We start from the raw sequence: 17,657 nt of genomic DNA, 5'->3' as shown, positions 1-17,657 counted from the left end.
TTAGCCATCTATGTTTCCATAGCATTCTGTCATTCCTGCACACACACCAATTAGCTAATCTGCCTGCTGTTGGAAACCTTCTTCGTCTGGCCTGAATAAAGTCAACAGCAAAATTCCCACTAATTGGACAGAATCTCATCCACTGTCTCATAAGGTCTGAAAGAAGTTGCCATCCTTGTAAAAGCAAAAATAAAACCTTGCCCATTCCTCCATCAACAGCTCATAGCTTACGGTTTATCATGCTGGAAAACTGTGGCTTGGAGCTGACGTACATCTGCTTCTGTACATGGTGTCTTCCGGCACAGACAGGAGAGAGCAGGGAGCAGTAGGGTCTTAAGATGCACAGATTTACCTGAACGTCACAGACAGACCCTCATAACATATAAGCTAACATCCTTTCAGAATGTACACAATGAACAGGATTAATTTAAAACACATTAACAATAATGTACAGCCAAGTTTACCTCCACACTTGCTCTCTGAAACCTTTTCCAAAAGTTTAAGCTTAAGTATTCTAGGCCTTCTCCCTGTCTTGAATAAAAACAATTGAGAAGGGAAGAAAAAATTATCTATTGGCTTTCAAAAAAAAAAATAAAATTCACATACTTCAAACAGACAGCAGTAGTAGAAATCACCAATAAAATTCTCAACTTCATAAAAACAACTAAGCCTTTCCCTTCCTGATGATTATTGTCATCATTGGTCCCAGGAACATTAAGCAGTTTTCCGGCTCTAAGCAGCTAAAAGCCAGTAAGAGGTCAAGGCCCCTTTCAAAATCTTTGACATGGGAACAATTCCACTGGTTTCACTGAACTTTTCCTGTGACAGACTGTTAAGACCAAGTCTCATGTAAGGTGTTTATGCCTGTCCAAGCAATGTGAGACAGTAACATTTGTTCCTGCCTCTGCACACTTTTGTATTACGGTATGTATAATATCAATCAGTCCCAGTTTTAAAAAGCTACAAACATCATGTAAACCTTACAGATGTAACCTCGTATAATTCTTAGAGCTGTAAGCTTTAACAATAGCAAAATTTACTCTGATGTAAAACACAACATCATCACACTTTCAGTTGTGTATCTTTTAATGCAAGCCTGTTTTTCTATAACAATTTCAAATTCACAGCCTGACTGCCTGTGCTCAAATGTCAGAGGATGATTTTCTTCAACCATAAGCTTTGAGCTCTGTCTTTCCATTCAAGCATCTGCTGTCCCAAGGATCTCCATTTTCATTTACTACATTTTTTTTCCAAAAAAAAAATGATGCTCTTGTTGAGAGGTTATTTAACTTATCCCTCAGCTTCAAGACAGAATTAACTACATTTAAACCATTCCTAACAAATGTTTGTCTAACCTGTTCTTAAATATCACCACTAGTGAAGACTGCAGTGCCTCCCCGGGCATTCTGTTCTAATAACTCATTATTCAACCCTTTAAAAGTTTCTTCTAATGTCTAATATAAATGTTCACTGCTGTAATTTAAGCTCATTACTTCCTGTATTCTTCATAGAAGACCTAGAGAAAATTCACTTTCTTCATCTTTTACAATTTTGAACTCTTATCACAACAGATATGTTTTGTATGGACTTATCAGCACCAATTTTATCGTTTAAGAAAAACTGAAGACAATTTTAGATAAGAAAACGTAGCAAGGCTAGTACATTTAGAAAAAAAAAGTAGATCCCTTTTTGGACCTACTATCTTTATATCTATGATCATATACAGTAAAACATTTTAACAATGGTCATTTATCATGTTCCTCAAGAGAACCAATAAAATGCAATGAATACACATCCTCTGATGTTGCACAGATACAAAATGTATAGTTTGTTTACAAACTAATATTACTGAATGTAAAATGAAGCAACAGTTTAAAAAAATATATTGGTAAAGGTCCAAAGTTTACATTTTCTAAAGTATTAAGTTCATGTTTTATTTACAGACCAGCTTTCAAACAATTATTGGCATTTTAAGATAACTGCTTAACCTGATGAGTACATGAATAAAATGAAGCTGTAAAAAAAACCCAACCAAACAAAAAAACAATAATCAAAGTTCCATATAACAGTTCCAAAAATGCTATTTTCAATTTCTATTTAGAAAAGCAAGATGTGATCTACCACACAGTAACTTACCAGAAACTGGTCTAACACTAGGTATCGCAAGTGATCAATGTTATCCAACCACATGCCAAAGAGTGCATTTTTTTTTCCCATTACAACTTCAAATGAAGTTTTGACAACAGTTATAGTATTTACAAATTTAAAATAAAGGCTCGATATCCCTTTGGATTACATTACCGCTGTTACTGTGTCTTCTCTCCTTGACTACACGTAGCAGACTGCAATCCAAAGACCATTTATTTTGCCGACTCTGTGAGTTAGCAGTTAAATAAGCAGCATCTACCCCAGCTTGTCTGAAAAAAAAATAGGCAACTCTAAGTAACAGACTATTAGCGAACACTGATTCTGGATCAATTATGACTGAAATCTCTCTCTGAAGTCTCCCTCTTGCTGAGGTGTGCCAGAACGCAGAAGCTTTTAAACTTGAGCAGGACCTATTAGCTGGTATGACCAGCCATGACACAAAACTCAGCCTGAAAGCTGTGGGCAGGTATGCGATAGCCCATGGCTGTGCTCTGCAGCTGCGGAGGTCTGGCAGTGACGCTTGGTCACTCACCAATGCAGCTAATCCTCCCGCGCTGCCAGAAACACTCCTTTGCCTCAGTTCTGCTAGCTTAGGTGAACTGAAAGATGCATAATAAAAACTACAGCCTCAGGCTGTATTGGCTTTAACTAATTTCCACTGGGTCTGAGTAAGGAAAATATCTCCTTCTCCATGCTGCACCCTTTGTTCTTCGTGGCTCTGTCCCATCTCCAGGGGCCTGCCTAAGAGTGAACGTAGAAACAAATGAGGCAGACTCTTTTCCCCACAGACAGGATTTGTGAATGCCACGACCCTTCTGCTTTGCCAGACAGGACCACTGCAAATAATGCATTTTTTTCAGGAAAGCAAGTATTTCATTAAACTTGCCACCTTGATTAAAATAAGAGGATGTCTGAGGGAATGGAGAAAGAAGCAATTTGATTTTGATCACCATCCTCCCTTACACTCTGTTGTACCAACCTCTAGCACCTGCATTACGTGAAAAAGCACGAACTAAAAACCCTAGGGCATCAACATCTGTTTCTCAAAAGTTGCAGGTATAACATTTTCAAACTTATGTAAAACAAGTATTTCCTTTCCATGGTTGTTATTTTATGAGATCTCAGCATTTTTAAACGTAACTCACTGATTTCGATGTCTACATCGTATGCAGTATTCCATACTGGATGAAACGTCAGCCAGTGACGATCCCTGTTTTATAGGGAACTTGATCATATTCTCAAATTAAATCAGGTACTAGTGCATTATACTGCTAACGACAACAAAATGATTTCATATTCTAAGAATACCCATCTCTGAAATGTTTTAAAATACCTAAACAAGCAATGCTATGTGTTCCTATGTAGCATTCAAATCCTCTAAAAATATGTTTTCTTGAAAAGATAATTCTCAGTCTAAACATATACCAACAATAGATTTTGTTCAATTTAATTTCTTATATTATTTCTGATAAAGTTTCTGCTTTAGTTTTTAACTACAAGCTATAGTTTCTAATTGCTGCTCTGCTTCAGCAGCCATAGCTGCTGCCTGTAACTGTTCTGTTTCACTCTGGATGGAATTGGCTGTAGTAACTTGTTTTCTTTCACTGTGCATATTGTTCTCATGCCTTTTTAGATCCGACGCTTTAGCAAATGCTTTAGTGCACGAACTGCAGACAAAAGGTTTCTCTCCTCGGTGTCTTCTTTCATGGTCTTTGAGGTGGGACTTGTGCTTGAAGGCTTTATCACACATATGGCATGCAAACGGCCTCTCATTACTGTGAACTCTCTCATGCTTTTTTAGATCTGGTGCACGAATAAAAGACTTTCCACATACCTCACAACTGTAAGGCTTGTAACCTGTGTGTATTTTCAGGTGCTCTTTCAAATGAGCTTGCGTGGTGAAGCCCTTAGTACACATTTCACAAACAAATGGTCTATCAGCAGTGTGTAATTTTTCATGTTTTCTCAATCGCGCTTCATCAGAAAAGGTCTTACCGCAAGCCTGACATACAATGTGTTCCCTGTGACCGTAAAGCAAATACTCAAACTTCATATCCCCAGCTGCTGTGGTCCAGCCTGGTGTCTGTTCATCTTTCACTTCACTTATGCCATCATTAAATGTTAAAGCCTGAGGGGTCTGAGATCCTAAGTCTTTCGATTCGGTTGTTTCCATAGGCTCTACTTCTTGGCCATAGCAGTTTACTTTTCGAACCTCTTCGCTTCCCAGCTCTTTCAGAATTGCCTCCTGCACTCTCAGGGTAGTGGTAGGTGATTTTCCATCTTCCTGACTTGGGGGAGTTCCTTCCACTGTCACATCTGATGGACTATCATCATGATCTCCAATTTCTTCCACCTCATCATCTTGGGTATCATTAGGTTCCCCCATAGGACGGTTTATTTTTAGACAATACTTGCTCTTGGACTGTGTGTTTTCTTCAGGACTAGATACATCACGTTTTTGAGAGCAAAGTTTATCCAAAAATCGAATACCAAGAATCTGGCCTGAAGACATCATCAAATTTACATCCTCTTTCTTAACAGAAATCTTTGCAGTGTACATATAATTGAGAACTTCCTCAAAAATATCAGAACGAAGAAAATCTATTTCTATTACTGATGAACTATCAACTTCTAGTTTTTTGAAAAGCTTTTTGAAGTAGGTACTGCAGGCAGCAAGGACACATCTATGTGCTCTGAATTTAACATCTTCAACCACGATAGCTATGTCACAAAATTCTCCTTCCAAACGTTGTTCATTTAATGTTTTCAGGAACACAGTTTTGTGATCGTCGTCATTATATTTAATGGTTTCAGACATACTGATGAAAAACTCCTGTAAAATGACAAGGGAAAGTTTTTTAATTTTTAGTATAAATAGTATACAGTAGTCTAAGTCATAAAATCCCAACAGCCGATGTCATCTACACACTAAAAGAATTGCCGAATGATATTTTTTTTCTTAATATGACCAGAAAAAGCCTTTCAGATTATAAAAGCATTACTCTTAAACTTCTTCTAAAATGTTAATACTAACAAAAATGTACACAGGAAATACTCTAAAGGTGTGAGCATACCAAACTAAATGTGAAATATCAAATATAAGCCTTACCATGAACAATGCGGGAAATTTTCTGTACAAATGATTATTAAATATTTGACAGATGATTAATCCTTACAATCGTCCAACTTCAGCCTGAAAGACAGGAAGATAATAACATTTTAAGAAATGATAAAATCTATTCCAAAAATTGTTTTAAATTTGTGAAACACAGTATTTTCAATTATTTAAAATTACACAAAATGCACTGTTAAAGTTTTGACGAGTTCTACAGATGACTGCATAAATTGATCTGATAGTGCTGTTGTCATAAACCACGTGTTTACTTTCCTCTGGCTACTTCACTTCCCTGACTCCACTTCCCTGCTACTTACTTTGCACTGCATCTAAAAGTCTGAAAAACCTCTACAAGAATCAACAGCTTAAATCCCATAACCAACCCATCAAAAAGGTGATTCATCTTCTGCTGAATCAGTGAGCTGAGCAAGCCTAGCGGAGGGTCTGCAAGCAGAGCAAACATCGCAAAGGACAGCAGACTGGTCTGTGGATGGATGTGCATCCAGGACCAAGGAAAGAGTCACCGAGGATACCAGATCTCCAAAAATGGAGATACTTGAACAGCAGCAGGCTAAGGCAAAACAAGTAAGTTAAATTATTCAATCTCCCATAGGCATCCAATTATGACAGAAGCTGTAAATGTGGTGGTGTGGAAAGGAGGGAAATTCAGTATTTGGTTCAGACACTTCTCTCCATCACCTGGTACAGAGCTACTGGGAACTCCTTTCCTAAATTCTAATTTAACCTTGACCATATATGAAATGTAAGCAGCTGACAGGTATGCAGCTTCCACTCTTGGTGCTAGGCGTTTCACGTGCTATGGGAACACTTGGCTCCCTACAAATACCTTTGCAGGTCTGTCACCTCAGCATATAGAGACACAAAAGAACTGAGGAAAGCCAAAATCATTTTCTTAGTCCTCAATAATGAGATGTTAAGATAGCCAGATAGGAAGTGCATAAATATTTGAAATAGACAAAAGAAAACAAAGCCAAGAAACACTGTGTGCGTTTTTCTAGGCTGTCTGGATCTACCATCCCAGGAAAATGTATCAATCCAGCACTGAAAAGGGCAGGACCGACTACTTCAACAGGACCCCTTAAGAGTTCTTTGCAAGCTGGCAAAAATGCTGTTTTCTTTTTAAGCAAACAGCAAAATGTCACCACGAGTAATCTAGCAGCAATCCCACCCTGTTTTGTTAAACAATATGCAGTTTTGCTGCAATACTGCTGAGACTTGGTAAACGAGAACCAATTACAGGAGAAGTGACTGGCTGAAAACAGTGTTGCTGAGTACACAGGGGTGTGCAACTGGTGAAACAGTTACTTCTCTGCCAGTGGAGCAGGGCAGGCAGTTGACGGGCCGAGGCAAGGGGAAACTCCCGTCGCCACTGAGCTACTTACTCCGCAGGGCCATTCTCATTATTCCTACACGCATACGCGCTTTTTACACTGCCGTTACCACCACAGGAACGGAGGTCGGGGCGAGGGGAGTATGTCTGGGGTTGTAACTTGTTGGTACAGCTCCTGCCGCCGCCGTCCCAGACACGCTCGGTGCCTCGCCGCGGCTCCGAGGGCGCACCGGCGCGGCGCCGACCGCCGTGCCCGCCACCGCCGAGGCGGCCCAGGCGCACGCCTGCTCCACGCACCCGCCGGCGAGGACGCGGCGCGGGCGGGTTCCCGGCGGGGACCGGCCCTGCCGAGCCGCCGCGGCCCCGCTCGCCGCCGCCACGGGAACCCGCGGGTTGCCGGCGCGGCCCTGCAGCGGGGAGACGCCGCCCGCGCTCCCGGCCCGTCGTCGGGGGCGCCCGCGAGCAGCAGGCGGCCCGTCTCCGGAGCGAGCCCGGCGCTTCTCCCCGCACGGCGACGCCTCACGGGGCTGCGCGGGGTCGACAACAGCGGCGGCAGCGGCATCGGCGGCGTCCCCCTCCCCCCCGCGCCCCGCTCCCCTCCTCGCCCCAACGGCTCTCGCGCGACGCCCGCCCCGCCGCTGCCGCCGGCCGAAGCGCCGCCAGGCCGCGGCCGCGCGCCCTCTTTGTTGCGGCCGCCGCGCGGGGCCCGCGCGCCCCAACGTGCGCATCCGCCGCTGGACGCGTCCTCCTCCTCCTCGCCGCCCTCCCCCCGCCCGCCCGCCGCGCGCGCGGGAGGGAGGGAGGGAGGGAGGGCAGGGCGCGCGACGGCCGCGAGCTGCTGGTGCTGACGGCGGCAGCGGGCGCGCCCGCGGCACCTCCATCTCACCCAGCGCGAGCTGCCGGGGCTTTAACGGCTGCGGCCGTCAGCAGCGGGAGGGAGGCGGCGGCAGTGAGCGGCGGCGGGGGGGGGCGGAGGGGGGGGGCGCGCGAGGTCGAGCGCGCGCAGCGCAACGGCGGCCCTGCCGTTGGGGCGGGGGGGGGGGGGATGGGGTACGGAATGGGGAGAGGGCTCGCGCTTACCTGCCGCGCGCGCACGCGGAACCGCACTTCCCCGGGAGCGCGGGAGGGGGGGGCCACCGCCGCCACCGCTGCCGCCGCGCGGGAGGGGGCCGGGGGGGGGGCAGAAGGGAGGGAGGGTGGGCGGGTGGGAGGGAGAAGGGGGGGGAATTTGGGGAGGAGGGGGGGGCCGGGGGGGGAAGGGGGGGGTGTCTGCGCGCGTCTCTCCGGCCGTCACCGCCGCCTCCGGCACGAGCACTCAGTGCGCGCGCGCGCGCCGGGGGCGGGCGAGGGGTACGTGCATGCGCGGTGCGAGCGGGGCGCGCCGGTGGCGGCGAGCGTGGCGGGGAGCGTGGAGGTGGGGAGGGGAGCGCGTCGGCTCCATCTCGCTTTTCGGGGGGTCCCCCTCGGAGAGGAGGGGAGCGGTGGCGCGCACCGCGGCTTCCCCGGGGGCGGGGGGGTGGCGGGGAGCCGCTCCCGCCGCGCCGCGGGCACCCGACCCGCCGCCGCGCCTGCGTCCGCGTGGGCGAGCCCGGCGCGGGGAGGGGGGGACGAGAGGCGACGCGGCCGTTGAGCGGCGCGCGGCGGGGCGGGGCCGCGCGGCGGGGCGGGAAGGGGAAGCTCGCGCCCGGCGGCGGCGCGGGAGCGTGAGGCGGTGCGCGCGGGGTTAATTTCGGGGTTGAATTTAGGCGGGATTTTTAAAAATGGGCGATCTGGCGGGTGGGGGTTGGCGGGCGGACATAACACCCCCCGGTGCTGGAGCCGCGGGCGGCCACAGGCATGTTACGGCTGCGGGGCAGCCGCCGTGCTGTCGCCGGGTGTGCGGTGGCAGGCTGCGCTGTCCTCTGCCTGTCACAGAGGATGGGGGGACACGGCTGCCTACCAAAATCCGCGATCCCTCACTTTCCGTTGTTCAAACGTCCGGGGGGTTGAGTTTTAGAGAAATAACAGGGCCACTAGAAAGAAATGGAAGCTATTACTTGCGCTGCTCATCTTCCACCTCCGATTTTCCTTTTCAAAACCAGTGCGTGGTGGCACAGCTTTCAGTGAGATAATTTGGGGATAAATAGAACTTCGACATGTTTCTGTCAGTGTAAAGACCAGCAGTTCTGCTATTAAAAAAAAAAAAAAAAAAAGGTGAAATAACCACTTCTGTTGAAAATTACAGCAGTATAAACAAGTTACTGGAGTAGTGGAAGCATCCTCTGGGAGCAACATAGTGACTTTTTTCACCAGGTTGATAACTCCTGCCTCTTCCTGAGTCATCTCTGTGATGTTTTTGTGTGATGCACTCATATATGTAGTGAGGCGCTCTCCAACTGGATCACTCTGTCTTTCTTTTTTGAATTATTAATTGAAAGATTTTTCTTTTTTTTTTTTTTCCCACCCACCTTTAGGTAGAATGAAATAAAGTTCATACTTTGCCTGGGTAGTCAAAACTGCCAGCCTTGTTTTTGTAGTAACAGCAGTGATTTGCATTCAGAAGGCAGAACTAATCGTCTTCAATCTTTTAAGTATTTTTGAATCCTATACAAGAATTCCCTCCAGTGTGGAGGGAGCTTCCCTTTTGCAGTTTTGTGACATGCTGTTTCTTTCTTTGACAGTGCCTCAGACACTCTTGCGATAACCTTATTATTCTTGAGAAACATGTAACTGCTGAGTTTACCACGCCGACCAGCAAATTACACCTCTTCCTTTTGTTATGCTGTCTGGTTCTGCTCTATCTGTACAGCACCTGGCACAGTATGGATACACTTAATATTTAGGGCCGGGTTCTGCTGTAATGCAAATAATCAGAATTAGACTCCGGGTGGAGAAAGGCAGGGTACCATAGGAAAGGTACGGCTATTCGTTTTTCTCTCTGCTTTCCTGTGTCACAGGCTACTTCTGCATGGTTTGAATTGTATCGTTCGTAGCTCTCACTGAGATACTAAAATAGAGGAAGTGTATGTTCCAACATCCAGATGTGTTAACTGTGAATTGCGGAGAATGAAAAATAAAGCATTGTTACTGCCTGACTGTGTCATATTTTTCATTACGTGCGATGTCCCAGGTATTTGACGTGTGGTCTGAATGTGGCAGTGCTCTTTGGTGAGCTTGCAAACGGAGAAAGACTTCCTTGTTTCTATGTGGAAGTGCTGGGACACTGACAGATTATAAATGCTATAGATAATATTATAAAGTGCGTACAGTGAGCAGCAGGAGTAAAGGCTGTTAAAATCTAGCAGTACCAAGTAATAATAATAAAACTGCAAGTGCAGTTCAAGGAGCTGCTAGTAAGTGGCTTATTTAAGCTACTGCAAGTGAGACAATTACGCATTTCCACGGAACTACTTTTGCTGAGTGATTGAAGTGGGCAAGAAATAGAAGCCACCGTCACATGAGAATCCAAGTTTCTGGTGAAACCTGCTTGTCTAAAGCGCACCTGTGAACACGTACCCTATACACCCCATGCACACCGTGTGCTGGAAAGTAGCAGAGGAGCCTACAAGTCGCCTCAAGTGCTGGTTGGTATGTGGAAAAAACAGGCAGAATAGCTGCATGTATATAAGTGAATCATGATAACAGGTCTGAATCTGGGCGACTTGCACTGGGTTTTGGAAATAAAAGGTAAAGGCCACAGAAATTTCCACTGAAAAGACCTGGGATTGAAATTATGTATTACTGAAGGTGAAGCATAAGAAAACACATCTCCACGGGCATGTCTGCAGGCTAATGTGTCAGTTGCCAACAGCAAGTATTTTTTCAGCCTACTGGAAAATACCCTTCTGCATAAAAAGTGTAACCAGGAGGAAAAAATTGTCCTGATCATGTGTCTGACTGAAGCACTCTTCCTGTGAAATTACCCTGTACCCAGCCAAACAGATTAACATTGGGGCTTTGAAGCAATTTTCATGTTTTCCTATCGGATGAGCCGAAATGTAGACACTGTGGAACTGTTGAACCAACAGGCTGTTTCCAGACTGTTTGGATTGCAGTGATATCTGTGGGGGGGAAAGAGCCCTTTGTAGGATGCGCTTGTTTGTTTAGAAAGTTGTGTAACGGGAGTGAAGAGTGACAAGTGCCACTTTCTGCAACCATACGTGTGGTGTGGGAGGTGGCGTGCAGGAAGGGTTGAAGGTTTGCATCTAGCATGTTCCAAGTGGCGACTGGTTTTAAAATGTATATGGAGCATCAGTGGGTTTTTGTGTGTTTGTGATGGTGAGGTTTATAAAGTCTATGTGAGTTACAAGCGATGATACAAACATCGCAATATTATGGCCAGTTTTCATGTATTCGAATTGTCTCTTGGTCACGCAGAAATGGTCATCATACAAAGACATAGATTTTCTGTGTTCACTGTTCATGGGTTGGATTTCTTGTTAGGCCAAGCGGGGAAAAGAAGGTGAAGATACAAAACATCCAATATTTGTGAAAAGGAATCGCAGAGCCTGTTAGTATATTCCCACCCATCAGCAAGGGCCGTCTATGGAAGCCTCCCAAGAGCGCAAGTGAATGCGCTAGGACAGAGGAGGACAGTCAGGGAGCAGATGCCTCTTGCAGTGTGTGTTTCCCATAGCAACCTGGCAAATTTCCCAGCAGAAATTTGCGCGTGAGTTAGTCATGTTTTTGCATCACTTACTCACTTCTGTATTTTCAAGTATCCCCACAGAAGAGGGAATAGCCGGGGCAAATGAGTAGGAGCAGAGCACAGACAACGGAGGTTGGTGGCACAACCCCTGGCTGAGCTGTACGAACGGGAAGAGGTGGTGAGAGGCCACCTCACCACCCGAATGGTTGAACTTGCACTCGTCGTTGGCACCTGTGCCAGGAGGGACACGAGTCCTCTCTAGAGACCCTGATCTCTAAAATCTTATTTACTAGTATTGTATTCTAAGTAGAAGAGCATCTTAATTACATACTTTTCTTATCAATTAATTCTAGTATACCTTGTGATGTGTTTATCTACAGTCATGCATAGTAATGCATGATGATACACGTTTGCAAAAGTTGCGGTAGGTAAGAGATGTGGCCACGTGAGCACAGCACTTCACGCTCTGTGCATGCACAAGGCAGTCCATGTTCTTTTTGTTTCTAAGCAAAATAGTCAGGTCTAGCTGTAACTTGTGTAATTTTACACATCTTATTACTGTCCCTGTTGGACTGTCTCTCTGTCTCTATATGTCCCTACCAGCACCTTTTTGGGGGTATATTTCTTCATGGTTTAGGGTTTGCACTCCATTCCTTTACTAATTTTCTCTGTTTCTTCCCTATATCCCCACCGTCCTCTCATTTTTCCTTTTCTTTCATTTCTCACTGTCAATTTCCTTGCTCTAGACCCAATTCTTGACTTTGTCTGACATCTTTATTTGACTGGAACCATGTGAACAGTGAGTGAAGAGGGATGGATGCCACTTTCTGGCACCAAGTGCCAGAGGAATTTTATGAAATATCACTTCCTCTGCCTCTCCCTCGGTGTTCTCTCTGGGTCATCTTCTTCCTGCCGTGGTCAGTTGTGATCCTGTGCCCTGGTGCTGAAGCCAGCATCTGCTACGGGTAGAGGCGAGGCTTTAGGGAGCAGCAACATGTACTGTCATCCACAGCACCCAGTGGGAAGCGGACACTGAGCAGAGGTGAGATGTCCGAAGGGAGAAAGAAAGAGCGCTACATGTATTGGGATCCTTCACTCTAAGGAAAGATGGTATCAAATGAACAAAAGCCTAAAATTACATATTCAATCTTAAGCCACATATTTATTGACTTTTAAGTTGTAATATGTAAGAGGAATAGAAGGCATATTGGTGACTTGGTTAATATTCACTAGTCAAGAGCTGTTTCTGTGCTCGGTTCCTGTTTGTATTGCAGATCTGCCAACGTTACGAACACACGGCTAAGAAACAACCGGTCCACAAGGGTCTAACAGCTTCCTTGTGCCTGGTCTATCAAAAAAGAATAGATTTCTCATTCACAGGTCAGGTATATTTTTGATATACGGCACACACATACCATTGGGTCCTGAAACACTAGCACGGTGATCTCGGTTTCAGCCATGTTTCATGTTCGAGGCAGTGTCTTTCATATATATTCAGTTAATAGAAGAGACTGCTATTCCGTGAATTATTTATGTGATGGCCAGTTTGTTTGCATAAGTAGGGCAAACAAATTTTTTTGGATGGATGCTCTGCTGGTGTGAGGAAGGGCAGAGCGGAACAATTTAACCCTTCTTTGGGGTGGAGTTGTGGTTACCAAGTTATCGTGGATCTTGTCATGGCTATGCGAAGCTAATTTTTATCCAAATGTGAATTTTTGGACGTGGCATTTTCTGAAAGAAGCCAAGCTTGCCAAATGTAAATAAGTACTGTTCACTATGATGTATTTGTTTTGTCAAAAAAACTAGCCTTTTACTTGTATTTGTTTATTGGAAACTGTCCCTCACAAAGACAGATAGGCTATAATTGAAAAATCAGTCATCTCATAGCCCCAGTGCCCCTTCACCCTCATCTTTGTCAACCTCATGTTTTGTTATTCCTGAAAGTTAGATGTTTATTTTTTACAGCAAGGATAACTCGTTAAATTCTCCATTGCTATTTTTGTTATTTAATGCTCTATAAATAAACTAAAAGCAATATCTAATTTGATAGTTTCACTTCAGTCAGCTATACAACAACAGAAGGAAATGGAGCCTTGTCCATGCTACACAAAATACTTGAAATTCTGTAGCTGAGACTGAATGACCAGAATTCCTGCATTCATAAACCTCTCACAAAATGCCGTCAACAGGGAGGAATCAAGCCCCCACAGTCGACAGCTTGCCTGCTTCTAGGTAATACAGCTGCGATCTTCACTAGTTGGTTGCAGACACTGATTTGTGGACATTTTTCTAACCAGTAGAGCGTATTTTGGCATTCATATGCTCAAAGGGAGGTGGAAAGTTTCACACAACAAATAAGTTGTGCGGCTTTATGCGTGACATTTTATTTAAAGGTAATTGGGTTTTCTGTACATTTGCTAATAATTGTGAACTTTCACTTTTTTAAAAGTGTAAATTTCAGAATGGAGAGCACTTTCACTGACTATTCTAGTTTGCACATTTCAAGCCTTTGTCAGCACTTTCCCCCAAGGAGATTGGAAAGATTTTAGCCTGTTAATGCCTGTTAATACTCATTATTTATCTGAATATTTGTAGAAAGCATGGTAATAATTTTATGATAAAGATTTTAGCCTGTTAATACCTGTTAATACTCATTATTTAATCTGAATATTTGTAGAAAGCATGGAAATAATTTTATGATAATGCAAGTAGAATTCAGAACTGATCTCATCTAACAGTGAAATCGTTAAACATCACTGGAAAACACATCACTGAAAAAAACCATAACCACAGAAAAACATTTGACCTGAGCTGGATTCAGGCTACAGGCAAAAAAACTTTACTGCTCTGTCAGAACAGTTAAATGTCATTGATTGTAACCTGTTCAAGAATAAGAAAGACTTAGATAATAGGAGAAGTGTTTGATTCATTTTGAGGGAATAAATGGGCCTAGAAAGCTGAAATAGTTATCTTGCTGTCATACAACACTAAGGAGTCGAGATTTGGCTTTTCAACTTTCTCAGTCCCATGGACAACCACACAACCTTTTAAACCAGTCATTACAAGTATAGAAAAAGAAGGAAAACCTTCTGTATCCGCTTCTGTTCCCTGGATTGACAGTCTCTTTTGTTGTATTGAAGGTGGCATTAACTATCCTGGAGAAAGAACTAATTCTAGTAGTCTGTAACATAATTTATTCAAACTAACTTCCTTTTAATTACCTTCTAAAGACAGGCATACATAAAATAATAGCAAACATAGAAATAGAATTTTAAATTCATCTGGTGCTTACTCTTGCTTACAACCTTTTGCTTTCAGAAGAAACAGCCTCACACATTGCCTTCAGGCAACTCTGGGATGCAAGTCATTTGCACCAGCAATAAGCACGTTTAAGATACCACTTTTTGCTGATGTTTTTGGCGACATGGTTAAAGGAATGCTGCAGAAGATGGTGTCTTATCTGCCAACCCCAATTGGTTCACAGGCAGAGGAGAAACAAGAAGAGAAACAAAAAGAGAAAAGCTAAGGTACAGAAGGACAAATAATACAGAAGTGGGAAGGTGAAATCTAAGGTAGGGCTGGCACAGGTCTGGTAAAGGCAGCGGTACCAGTGGTGTCCCCCCCAGCTTGGGCTGGTCAGAGCATCCTTGGAGCAAGGACCAGTGTTTCTATGATGGATCCTGGCCTTGGAGCAGTTGCAGGTCCCGTGGTAAAGCGTTCCCCTTACCATCTGCTTGTACTTCTACTATTGGTGGCAGCAGGCCTTGTTGTTGGATGAATTTGGTTTTCTGTATTTAATGTTTTGCAGATATCATAATATAAAATGAAACTCATGATAGGTCTGTACATGTCCCAAAGAGGCTGCATAATATTTGCCCAAGAATACATAAATATATGTGCATATATATATATATATAAATATATATATAAAAAAAGGGTAAGCTGAGATAGGGAGGTCATGTGCATGGTTTTGGCTGGTGGACTCGTGATGGATATCAGTCTCTCGCTGTTGAAACACAGCACACAGTTCCGGTTCCCATGCTCTGAAAAGGATGCAAGGGAAAAAAAAGGAGCAGAAGAGCTTCAAAATTATTTGGAGGTCTGCAGGAAGTGTTTTACAGTAAGAGACTTGAAAAGTACAAGCTATTTAGCTTCTTCAACAAGAATGCATTAGGATGATTTGATTACAGCGACTTAGACACTTACTTAACTTAATGGAGAGAAAATACTGAGCGAATAAAGGGATCCTTAGTCCAAAGAAAAAAGACCTGAATTGCCCATAGCTGGAAGCTGAGACCATGAAACCATTCAGATAGGCAATGAAGCATACATTTTTTAAACAGAGGGAGTGATTAACTGTTGGAAAAAAACAGCAAGAAAACTAATGGATTCTCCATCTCTTGAAATCCTCAAGTGAGAAAAATGAATGCCTTTGAAAGTTATGCTTAGTCACACGCTAGTTAATTGGCTCAGAGTAAAAGCAGCAAGTGACATTGTGTCCTGTTTTATATAGGAGGTCAAACTAGATGGCTATAATAGTTCTCTTTGGCTTGCCAGTCTATGAAATACTGCAACTGCCAAAGCCTTACATTAAAAGAAAAATAATGCTTTGAAGTTAAGCAGTCCAAGAGTAAAGAAGGCAGAATAAGGGTTACTCTAGTAATCTTCACTATGATCCTCTGTGCATTTCCATTATGATGCACTCTTAACTGCTCAGTCACTCAGATTTTCTTCTCAACATAGACCATTACCAAAGTTATAATCCTAAATCCTTAGAAATCAGACTCTTTTATTGCTTGGTCTAAAGAAATAGCTCCTACCTCTTTTCTTTTATGGGGGTCAGCCCTTAGTGAGGGGTGCAATGAACAAATAATTGTATAAAGGACTGGCAAAATGAAAGGCACTTTATTTATATCAATGTCAAGTTAATGAAAGTATGGGTACTCTGTATCTTTAAGGAGGGGATACCCCATTAGGCCATCAAACTTGTCCTGCCTATTCTGAAAGGCAACAAGGGTATGGAGAGGGCATCGTCCTGTCATATTAAGACCAAATATTCTGTTCATAAATGCAGACACAGGATACTGTTTACAGCCCAGTTGCAGAATGCAATGTATTTTTGCAGGGAGGATTTTCTTTCTCATATTTATGTGTGTTACGTCAGAAGCAGACAAACATCATGAGACTACCATATGTCAGTTAGGAAAAGGAATGAGGTTAGGAGAATTTGCTGCCTAGCATTTTGCTTGAACCCCTTCTCCTTACAGGCAGTGCGAATGTTGCCAATCATAAGGGAAGTAGATGTTAATCCATAATTTATAATCCAGTGTACAGATAAAACTGGTTTATCAACTAACATGAATTTTTGAACACTTCATATTTAGAAAGTAATACCAAATTTTGATTGAGAAAAATGTATAAAACTATGTAATTATCTTTTAAACCCATTATAAAGATATTCCTTTCTATGTCTCTGTAATAACAGAGTATTTAGCAAATAGATCTACTAATTTAAAGTAAAATAATGGTGTTAAATACATGTTTAGGGGAGAGAGGAAAGAGGGTTTTAGTTTGTAATGTTGCCTGCAGTTAGCAGGCAGTCTCGACTGCTGTTGAGAACTGCTGAGAACTGCTCAAATGTTGTCAGTCTCAACATTACATTAAAAAGTTGCACTTTTTAGTACAACTAAATGAGTACATTAGTACATGAGTAAATTAGTACAACTAATAATGAGTATGAAAAAATCCCCTAAACCTACATTTTGTTTATTTCTAGTGTGCCCCTCGAATTTTTAGGCCCTTCCCAAATGTCTTACTGTTCAGAGATCTCATCCAACATCCACTAAAGTAACTAGAATGGCTCCCACTGTTTTCCATGGGAGACAGTGTCAAGCTGTGTTAATGATAGGATTGAGCATGTTCTAGCTCTCTTTGGATGCAGTGGAGTTTTATTCTGATAAATCTATAGCTATTACTATAAACTATCGGTCTCATTTCTTATAAGATGAAAAAGACTATGTCTCCTTTTAGTTTGATGAGAGTTTGGAAAGATAAAAATCCTCTTAGAGTCAATATAAGTATTATTACTGCATTTCCCTTTCTCAGGACTGGACTTTGCAAAAATTGTATTTAATTAAGTGATTACTTCTAATAAATGTTGAAGCTACTTACATCCTTCTGTGTTACTCAGTATGAATAAAGTTTGTGGAATGATACGATGACTATGCTGAATCCTATTAGATGTACTGTTTAAAACTGAAGCAGTCCCCTGTGAACTAGTCTGGATATCCTCCAGTGTTCATTATTAGTATATGCTTCATCTCTGTATCATATGGCTACTTGTCTTCCCCAAAAGAAACAATGCATTAACTGCTTGGTGGTTTTGGCTCCATCCCTCTATTAAAATTTACAGGCCT

At 43.3% G+C, this 17,657-nt stretch overlaps 1 protein-coding gene across 1 annotated transcript; it reads right to left on the bottom strand.

Annotated features, from left to right (window-relative positions):
- Positions 1-432: 432 nt before the first annotated feature.
- Positions 433-7,808, bottom strand: ZBTB14 (zinc finger and BTB domain containing 14). Its single transcript, XM_063326614.1, has 3 exons — positions 7,695-7,808; positions 5,258-5,341; positions 433-4,981 (listed from the first exon to the last, which is right to left on the bottom strand). The coding sequence occupies exons 2-3, from the start codon at positions 5,258-5,260 to the stop codon at positions 3,638-3,640; spliced, it is 1,347 nt and encodes a 448-aa protein (XP_063182684.1). The 5' UTR covers positions 5,261-5,341; positions 7,695-7,808; the 3' UTR covers positions 433-3,637.
- Between the last annotated feature and the right edge of the window lie 9,849 nt (positions 7,809-17,657).

This window comes from Chroicocephalus ridibundus, chromosome 2 (assembly GCF_963924245.1).
Source record: "Chroicocephalus ridibundus chromosome 2, bChrRid1.1, whole genome shotgun sequence".
In the NCBI taxonomy this organism is placed as follows: domain Eukaryota; kingdom Metazoa; phylum Chordata; class Aves; order Charadriiformes; family Laridae; genus Chroicocephalus; species Chroicocephalus ridibundus.
This window is presented reverse-complemented; position numbering and strand designations above follow the sequence as displayed.